The sequence below is a fragment of the Squalius cephalus genome, assembly GCF_949319135.1.
Source record: "Squalius cephalus genome assembly, chromosome: 8".
In the NCBI taxonomy this organism is placed as follows: domain Eukaryota; kingdom Metazoa; phylum Chordata; class Actinopteri; order Cypriniformes; family Leuciscidae; genus Squalius; species Squalius cephalus.
The window spans coordinates 47483790-47495150 of NC_137129.1; the positions used below are offsets into that span (position 1 = coordinate 47483790).

At 39.5% G+C, this 11361-nt stretch overlaps 1 protein-coding gene across 1 annotated transcript; it reads right to left on the reverse strand.

The window, feature by feature from the left end:
• Nucleotides 1-6199: 6199 nt before the first annotated feature.
• LOC307163365 (cilia- and flagella-associated protein 69-like) lies at nucleotides 6200-8187 on the reverse strand (the record flags this gene model as incomplete). Its single annotated transcript, XM_079879395.1, has 5 exons — nucleotides 6200-7142; nucleotides 7231-7317; nucleotides 7403-7600; nucleotides 7673-7749; nucleotides 8071-8187. Coding segments are annotated over 5 exons (584 nt in total), but the record flags the coding sequence as incomplete, so codon positions are not given.
• Between the last annotated feature and the right edge of the window lie 3174 nt (nucleotides 8188-11361).

Sequence of the window (11361 nt, forward strand, 5' to 3'; positions counted from 1 at the left end):
ACACCTGCTCTGTTTATAACACCTGCTCTGTTTATAACACCTGCACTCTGTTTATAACACCTGCTCTGTTTATAACACCTGCTCTGTTCACAACACCTGCTCTGTTCACAACACCTGCTCTGTTCACAACACCTGCGCTGTTCACAACACCTGCTCTGTTTATAACACCTGCTCTGTTTATAACACCTGCTCTGTTTATAACACTTGCTCTGTTTATAACACCTGCTCTGTTTATAACACCTGCTCTGTTCATAACACCTGCTCTGTTTATAACACCTGCTCTGTTCATAACACCTGCGCTGTTTATAACACCTGCTCTGTTTATAACACCTGCTCTGTTCATAACACCTGCGCTGTTCATAACACCTGCTCTGTTTATAACACCTGCTCGGTTCATAACACCTGCTCTGTTCATAACACCTGCGCTGTTTATAACACCTGCTCTGTTCATAACACCTGCGCTGTTCATAACACCTGCTCTGTTCATAACACCTGCGCTGTTCATAACACTTGCTCTGTTTATAACACCTGCTCTGTTTATAACACCTGCTCTGTTCATAACACCTGCTCTGTTCATAACACCTGCTCTGTTTATAACACCTGCTCTGTTTATAACACCTGCTCTGTTTATAACACCTGCTCTGTTCATAACACCTGCTCTGTTCATAACACCTGCTCTGTTCATTACACCTGCTCTGTTTATAACTCCTGCTCTGTTTATAACACCTGCTGTTTATAACACCTGCTCTGTTCATTACACCTGCTCTGTTTATAACTCCTGCTCTGTTTATAACACCTGCTGTTTATAACACCTGCTCTGTTCATAACACCTGCTCTGTTCATAACTCCTGCTCTGTTTATAACACCTGCTCTGTTCATAACACCTGCTCTGTTCATAACACCTGCTCTGTTCATAACACCTGCTCTATAACACCTGCTCTGTTTATAACACCTGCTCTGTTCATAACACCTGCTCTGTTCATAACACCTGCTCTGTTCATAACACCTGCTCTGTTTATAACACCTGCTCTGTTCATAACACCTGCTCTGTTTATAACACCTGCTCTGTTCATAACACCTGCTCTGTTCATAACACCTGCGCTGTTCATAACACCTGCTCTGTTCATAACACCTGCTGTTTATAACACCTGCTCTGTTCATAACTCCTGCTCTGTTTATAACACCTGCTCTGTTCATAACACCTGCTCTGTTTATAACACCTGCTGTTTATAACACCTGCTCTGTTTATAACACCTGCTCTGTTCACAACACCTGCTCTGTTCATAACACCTGCTCTGTTCATAACACCTGCACTGTTTATAACACCTGCTCTGTTCATAACACCTGCTCTGTTCATAACACCTGCTCTGTTCACAACACCTGCGCTGTTCACAACACCTGCTCTGTTTATAACACCTGCTCTGTTTATAACACCTGTTCTGTTTATAACACCTGCACTCTGTTTATAACACCTGCTCTGTTTATTACACCTGCTCTGTTTATAACACCTGCTCTGTTTATAACACCTGCACTCTGTTTATAACACCTGCTCTGTTTATAACACCTGCTCTGTTCACAACACCTGCTCTGTTCACAACACCTGCGCTGTTCACAACACCTGCTCTGTTTACAACACCTGCTCTGTTTATAACACCTGCTCTGTTTATAACACTTGCTCTGTTTATAACACCTGCTCTGTTTATAACACCTGCTCTGTTCATAACACCTGCTCTGTTTATAACACCTGCTCTGTTCATAACACCTGCGCTGTTTATAACACCTGCTCTGTTTATAACACCTGCGCTGTTTATAACACCTGCTCTGTTCATAACACCTGCGCTGTTCATAACACCTGCTCTGTTCATAACACCTGCACTGTTCATAACACTTGCTCTGTTTATAACACCTGCTCTGTTTATAACACCTGCTCTGTTCATAACACCTGCTCTGTTTATAACACCTGCTCTGTTCATTACACCTGCTCTGTTTATAACTCCTGCTCTGTTTATAACACCTGCTGTTTATAACACCTGCTCTGTTCATTACACCTGCTCTGTTTATAACTCCTGCTCTGTTTATAACACCTGCTGTTTATAACACCTGCTCTGTTCATAACACCTGCTCTGTTTATAACACCTGCTCTGTTCATAACACCTGCTCTGTTCATAACACCTGCTCTGTTCATAACACCTGCTCTATAACACCTGCTCTGTTTATAACACCTGCTCTGTTCATAACACCTGCTCTGTTCATAACACCTGCTCTGTTTATAACACCTGCTCTGTTCATAACACCTGCTCTGTTTATAACACCTGCTCTGTTCATAACACCTGCTCTGTTCATAACACCTGCGCTGTTCATAACACCTGCTCTGTTCATAACACCTGCGCTGTTTATAACACCTGCTCTGTTTATAACTCCTGCTCTGTTTATAACACCTGCTCTGTTCATAACACCTGCTCTGTTCATAACACCTGCTCTGTTCATAACTCCTGCTCTGTTTATAACTCCTGCTCTGTTTATAACACCTGCGCTGTTTATAACACCTGCGCTGTTTATAACACCTGCTCTGTTCACAACACCTGCTCTGTTCATAACACCTGCTCTGTTTATAACACCTGCTCTGTTCATAACACCTGCTCTGTTTATAACACCTGCTCTGTTCATAACACCTGCTCTGTTCATAACACCTGCTCTGTTCATAACACCTGCTCTATAACACCTGCTCTGTTTATAACACCTGCTCTGTTCATAACACCTGCTCTGTTCATAACACCTGCTCTGTTTATAACACCTGCTCTGTTCATAACACCTGCTCTGTTTATAACACCTGCTCTGTTCATAACACCTGCTCTGTTCATAACACCTGCGCTGTTCATAACACCTGCTCTGTTCATAACACCTGCGCTGTTTATAACACCTGCTCTGTTTATAACTCCTGCTCTTTTTATAACACCTGCTCTGTTCATAACACCTGCTCTGTTCATAACACCTGCTCTGTTCATAACTCCTGCTCTGTTTATAACTCCTGCTCTGTTTATAACACCTGCGCTGTTCATAACACCTGCTCTGTTCATAACACCTGCTCTGTTCATAACACCTGCTCTGTTCATAACTCCTGCTCTGTTTATAACACCTGCTCTGTTCATAACACCTGCTCTGTTTATAACACCTGCTGTTTATAACACCTGCTCTGTTTATAACACCTGCTCTGTTCACAACACCTGCTCTGTTCATAACACCTGCTCTGTTCATAACACCTGCTCTGTTCATAACACCTGCGCTGTTCATAACACCTGCTCTGTTCATAACACCTGCTCTGTTCATAACACCTGCGCTGTTCATAACACCTGCTCTGTTTATAACTCCTGCTCTGTTTATAACACCTGCTCTGTTCATAACACCTGCTCTGTTCATAACACCTGCTCTGTTCATAACTCCTGCTCTGTTCATAACTCCTGCTCTGTTTATAACACCTGCGCTGTTTATAACACCTGCGCTGTTTATAACACCTGCTCTGTTTATAACTCCTGCTCTGTTTATAACACCTGCGCTGTTCATAACACCTGCTCTGTTCATAACACCTGCTCTGTTCATAACACCTGCGCTGTTTATAACACCTGCTCTGTTCATAACACCTGCTCTGTTCATAACACCTGCTCTGTTCATAACACCTGCTCTGTTTATAACTCCTGCTCTGTTTATAACTCCTGCTCTGTTTATAACACCTGCTCTGTTCATAACACCTGCTCTGTTCATAACACCTGCTCTGTTCATAACACCTGCTCTGTTCATAACTCCTGCTCTGTTCATAACACCTGCTCTGTTCATAACACCTGCTCTGTTTATAACTCCTGCTCTGTTTATAACACCTGCTCTTTTCATAACACCTGCTCTGTTCATAACTCCTGCTCTGTTTATAACACCTGCTCTGTTTATAACACCTGCTCTTTTCATAACACCTGCTCTGTTCATAACTCCTGCTCTGTTTATAACACCTGCTCTGTTCATAACACCTGCTCTGTTCATAACACCTGCTCTGTTTATAACACCTGCTGTTTATAACACCTGCTCTGTTTATAACACCTGCTCTGTTCACAACACCTGCTCTGTTCATAACACCTGCTCTGTTCATAACACCTGCTCTGTTCATAACACCTGCTCTGTTCATAACACCTGCGCTGTTTATAACACCTGCGCTGTTTATAACACCTGCTCTGTTTATAACACCTGCTCTGTTCATAACACCTGCTCTGTTCATAACACCTGCTCTGTTCATAAGACCTGCTCTGTTTATAACACCTGCGCTGTTTATAACACCTGTATCCGCGATCGATAGCCTATATGCTGTACGACATGATTGAAAGTCTAAATCGCGGCATCTCCAGAAGCCAGTCAATCAAGTGACGTGTGTGATGATGACAACTTCTGATTCATTATCACAGTTATGTTTCAGTGCAGATGAAAGTAATAAAGCACGTATTCTACATGTAGGCTGATTTTTTATTAATTTAAAAAATGCAGTGTATTAAATAGTAGATTTGAAATGCTATTCTCAGTGTTTTGCATGATCATTATTGGGGATCTACATTAATGCTTACTCTAGCCTATGTTGTAGCAACTCATATTGAAACTACAAATATTAACTAATAAACATTACATTATTAATGTAATAATTAAATAATTTCTCTCTCTATATATATATATATATATTAGTGCTGTCAATTGATTACATTTTCTTACTAATTAAACACATTTTTTTCTGTAATTAATCGAAATTAAAAACATTTGAGTTTTTAATATTTTTATATTGTAATAATTTCATAGTTACTCTGGCATTTTGGCATAATTGTCTGTGTTGTTGTTTATCCTATATATACAGTACAGGTCAAAAGTTTGGAAACATTACTATTTTTAATGTTTTTGAAAGAAGTTTCTTCTGCTCATCAAGCCTGCATTTATTTGATCAAAAATACAGAAAAAAATGTAATATTGTGATATATTATTACAATTTAAAATAATTGGTTTTCAATTTATAAATTTTTCAATTTATTAAAGCTGAATTTTCAGGATTATTACTCCAGTCTATCACATGATCCTTTAGAAATCATTCTAATATGATGATTCATTATCAAAGTTGGAAAAAGTTCTGCTGCTTAATATTTTTTCATAACCTGTGATACTTTTTTAGGATACTTTGATGAATAAAAAGTAAAAAAAAAAAAAAAAGAAGCAAATTTTTAAAAAATAGAAATCTTTTGTAACAACAATATACACTACTGGTCAGTAATTTGGGGTCAGTAATATTCTTTTTCTTTCTTTTTTTGAAATAAATCAATACTTTTATTCAGCAAGGATGTGTTAAATTGATAAAAAGTGATAGTAAAGAAGATTTATATTATTAGAAAATATTTTTATTTTTATTTTGAATAAATGCAGTTCTTTTTAACCTTTTATTCATCAAATATATTAGGCAGCAGAACTGTTTCCAACACTCATAATAAATCAGAATATTAGAATGATTTCTAAAGGATCATGTGATTGACACATGTGACACTGAAGACTGGAGTAATGATGCTGAAAATTCAGCTTTGCATCACAGGAATGAATGATTTTTTAAAGTACATTCAAATAGAAAACTATTATTTTAAGTTGTAATAATATTTCACAATATTACTGTTTTTTTCTGTTTATAAATAAACGCAGCCTTGATAAGCATTAGAGACTTCTTTCAAAAATATAAAAAAACGAATGTTTCCAAACTTTTGACCTGTACTGTATATGTATATATATATATATATATATATATATATATATATATATATATATATATATATATTTAGAAGTGCCATGTCTTTAATATAAGAAAACATTTCAGAATAGCCTACTGCATTATATTGTCCCAAATCCTTGCTTCACATAGTCTGTAAGATTTAATATTTTAATATTAGAAACAGTGCTGGAAGATATATTATACAGGCCACTCTTTTAAGCTTAATTTATGAATCTGGATAATCTTGATTTTTTTTTATTATAAATTAATCTATTTATAAATGTCTAAAAGATTATAAATGATAAATAAAAAAATCATCTGAAATTAATAAATAAAGACTTTCTTCCATCATTTTTGAACGAATCTCTTATTGAGTCTGAATGATTCAATAATAGACAAACACACTTTGACACTCACTGAACTATTGGTGTAACAATGTAATAGACAATCTTTATTTGAAGCGTCATTTACCTATTTTGATGCGTACTTGATGTTTGTCTCAAGTTTGATCATTGATTCTGTGATTTTCCTGTTTATTACTGTGAATGTGCTTTGAAAAGATCTGTACGGTATAAAGCGCTGTAGAAATAAACTTACTTAAGCTGGACTGTGATGTTATTTTCTTCTGGAAACAAACTTTGTTGCATTATTTTCCTGTTATCTCTGTAAAGCTGCTTTGAAACAGTCAGTATTGTAAAAAGCGCTATATAAATAAAAATGACTTGACTTAACTTAAAGATGACTGGACATTTAATAAACACACTGTTTTGTTCTGATTCTGCTGCCTTATTTTATTAGTCATTATGCTCGCTTTCACAGTCATCATAGATGACCTTCAGCACTGGTGATGTTTGGCTTCTGGTTAGCTTGAGGTCATGAAGCAGCTCATCGCTCATCATGGTCGACCTCAGCGATGGCCGATGATCCAGAATGCTGATGTGGAGTTAGCGTAGGTGAGATCTAGATCTGAAGTCTACTTTGGCTGCGTTTACATGCACACAGCAGCTCAGACCACACAAGCAGTTAGCGGTGTATACATGCGCTCGGGTTAGTGAGGCAGAAACCCAGATGCTTTCTCTTCATCCATTATGATGCTGCAATTTACATGCGGTTTCAGAGCTCTAACGCCCAGAATAAGCGGTGCATGTAAACATATGCTGTAGGAGTAAAGACTGCTGAACATGAGAAATATCAATGCCTCTGAAAAGCATAAAATGTATACATATGTTGTGAAATGCTCTGAACTCTCTGTATGGGACTGGGTTTATTGATCTGAGAGGGTGTGTTGTGTCTCGGGTCCCTCGAGGGCCGGTTCTGATGGAGCGTCGGGGCTGCTGGTGCCGCATTCCTCCCGCAGACGCTTAAACTCCTGACACACACACACACACACACACACGCAAGAATTAATGCAGAGACTCGAGAACATGCCAATCTGTGTGAGGATGAAGATCTCAGACCTTCAGGACGCTGTAGTTTGAGGTTCTGGCCACGTAAGTCCTCCAGGCTTCTGCCGCAATCTCTCTCTGCTTATGAGTGAAGCCAATCTGGAAAAGAGTTTCTCAGGTACTGATCAAACGCACACCAACCCCTTCGCCAGACAGCAGAACTGCATGTGACGCTCAGGTTTACCTCTTCATACAGCAGCTCCTCCTCCTGCAGCTCCTCCTGCTGCTGACGGCCCAGAATGCTTTGCTGCAGAGAGCGCACGGTCCTCACCGTGTCTTCGCTGACCTGTCGAAGGCTCTTCAGGGCTTCTTCATCAGACGGGACGGGCGTCGCTCCCTCGGTCAACAGCTCAGCCGAGACCTCGTGTAAAACTTCTCCCACCTGTGGAGCAGGAGCGTCTGCAGTGACGTCACTCACTAATGCTGAAGAGGCTGACAGGTCATCAAGACTTACCTTGAAGTCCAGGTATCTGCGGATGATGCTGAGTGTGACGAGATCTTCAGCGCTCAAACCCGACTGCTCCTCAAACCCTACAGATCAGCATTGATAACCAGCTACTGTGTTTAATCAACATAAACTGCACTGAAGATTAGCGTTTTAAACCGATGACTAGATTCAGCAATTCACTTACATTGAACTGGACTGTCAAATGAGGAGAGTTTAGGAGCGTGTTTGATTATTATCTGTTTATTACCACGTTTGCTCAGGTGTAAATGTGTAAAACACTGTGACCTTACAAGCATTCTGACATGTTATGTAGTTGCTAATATTTAAAGTAAATTTTTACTTGAGAATGTATGCTATTTCAGCTACTGTCACGCTACTGAAAATAGCACAGTCCTCTCTCATACCCAGTTTCCAGAAGATGCAGTAGATGTTTGCAAACAGGTTTTCCCACACATCCCTGACAGCAGAACTGATGTCACGTGAAGATGATGAGGACGGTTCATCCTGATGCCGCTTCACGTCTGAGAGAGAGAGAGAGAGAGAGAGAGAGAGAGAGAGAGAGAGAGAGAGAGAGTCTGAAAAGAGCAGCTTCTCACTTACTTTGGGGAGAAGAAAACAAGTGTATGATGAGGCTTTCTTTGTGATGGTAATGAACTGACGGCTCAATTAAGAAAGTTGCATCTTGATTTCATGCTCACTTTAGCGATTCCCAAACCCTTTCATTAGCTAAACCCCTCTGACAGAATTTTTACTAGAGATTTTATGAGATGTTTGTGTGGATCAGCATTTATTGTGAACTTAGACGCTGAAAACACTGGATCTGTGTAAATGAACACACTGGATCTGTGTAAATGAACACACTGGATCTGTGTAAATGAACACACTGGATCTGTGTAAATGAACACACTGGATCTGTGTAAATGAACACACTGGATCGGTGTAAATGAACACACTGGATCTGTGTAAATGAACACACTGGATCTGTGTAAATGAACACACTGGATCTGTGTAAATGAACACACTGGATCGGTGTAAATGAACACACTGGATCTGTGTAAATGAACACACTGGATCTGTGTAAATGAACACACTGGATCTGTGTAAATGAACACACTGGATCTGTGTAAATGAACACACTGGATCGGTGTAAATGAACACACTGGATCAGTGTAAATGAACACACTGGATCTGTGTAAATGAACACACTGGATCGGTGTAAATGAACACACTGGATCTGTGTAAATGAACACACTGGATCGGTGTAAATGAACACACTGGATCTGTGTAAATGAACACACTGGATCGGTGTAAATGAACACACTGGATCAGTGTAAATGAACACACTGGATCTGTGTAAATGAACACACTGGATCAGTGTAAATGAACACACTGGATCTGTGTAAATGAACACACTGGATCTGTGTAAATGAACACACTGGATCTGTGTAAATGAACACACTGGATCTGTGTAAATGAACACACTGGATCTGTGTAAATGAACACACTGGATCGGTGTAAATGAACACACTGGATCGGTGTAAATGAACACACTGGATCAGTGTAAATGAACACACTGGATCTGTGTAAATGAACACACTGGATCGGTGTAAATGAACACACTGGATCTGTGTAAATGAACACACTGGATCTGTGTAAATGAACACACTGGATCTGTGTAAATGAACACACTGGATCTGTGTAAATGAACACACTGGATCGGTGTAAATGAACACACTGCATCTGTGTAAATGAACACACTGGATCGGTGTAAATGAACACACTGGATCAGTGTAAATGAACACACTGGATCGGTGTAAATGAACACACTGGATCTGTGTAAATGAACACACTGGATCTGTGTAAATGAACACACTGGATCTGTGTAAATGAACACACTGGATCTGTGTAAATGAACACACTGGATCTGTGTAAATGAACACACTGGATCTGTGTAAATGAACACACTGGATCTGTGTAAATGAACACACTGGATCTGTGTAAATGAACACACTGGATCGGTGTAAATGAACACACTGGATCTGTGTAAATGAACACACTGGATCTGTGTAAATGAACACACTGGATCTGTGTAAATGAACACACTGGATCAGTGTAAATGAACACACTGGATCGGTGTAAATGAACACACTGGATCTGTGTAAATGAACACACTGGATCTGTGTAAATGAACACACTGCATCTGTGTAAATGAACACACTGGATCGGTGTAAATGAACACACTGGATCTGTGTAAATGAACACACTGCATCTGTGTAAATGAACACACTGGATCGGTGTAAATGAACACACTGGATCGGTGTAAATGAACACACTGGATCTGTGTAAATGAACACACTGCATCTGTGTAAATGAACACACTGGATCTGTGTAAATGAACACACTGATCTGTGTAAATGAACACACTGGATCTGTGTAAATGAACACACTGGATCTGTGTAAATGAACACACTGGATCTGTGTAAATGAACACACTGGATCGGTGTAAATGAACACACTGGATCTGTGTAAATGAACACACTGGATCTGTGTAAATGAACACACTGGATCTGTGTAAATGAACACACTGGATCTGTGTAAATGAACACACTGGATCTGTGTAAATGAACACACTGGATCTGTGTAAATGAACACACTGGATCTGTGTAAATGAACACACTGGATCTGTGTAAATGAACACACTGGATCTGTGTAAATGAACACACTGGATCGGTGTAAATGAACACACTGGATCTGTGTAAATGAACACACTGGATCTGTGTAAATGAACACACTGCATCTGTGTAAATGAACACACTGGATCGGTGTAAATGAACACACTGGATCGGTGTAAATGAACACACTGGATCGGTGTAAATGAACACACTGGATCTGTGTAAATGAACACACTGGATCTGTGTAAATGAACACACTGGATCTGTGTAAATGAACACACTGGATCTGTGTAAATGAACACACTGGATCTGTGTAAATGAACACACTGGATCTGTGTAAATGAACACACTGCATCTGTGTAAATGAACACACTGGATCGGTGTAAATGAACACACTGGATCGGTGTAAATGAACACACTGGATCGGTGTAAATGAACACACTGGATCGGTGTAAATGAACACACTGGATCTGTGTAAATGAACACACTGGATCGGTGTAAATGAACACACTGGATCGGTGTAAATGAACACACTGGATCTGTGTAAATGAACACACTGGATCGGTGTAAATGAACACACTGGATCTGTGTAAATGAACACACTGGATCTGTGTAAATGAACACACTGGATCTGTGTAAATGAACACACTGGATCGGTGTAAATGAACACACTGGATCGGTGTAAATGAACACACTGGATCGGTGTAAATGAACACACTGGATCTGTGTAAATGAACACACTGGATCTGTGTAAATGAACACACTGCATCTGTGTAAATGAACACACTGGATCTGTGTAAATGAACACACTGCATCTGTGTAAATGAACACACTGGATCTGTGTAAATGAACACACTGGATCGGTGTAAATGAACACACTGGATCGGTGTAAATGAACACACTGGATCTGTGTAAATGAACACACTGGATCTGTGTAAATGAACACACTGCATCTGTGTAAATGAACACACTGGATCTGTGTAAATGAACACACTGCATCTGTGTAAATGAACACACTGGATC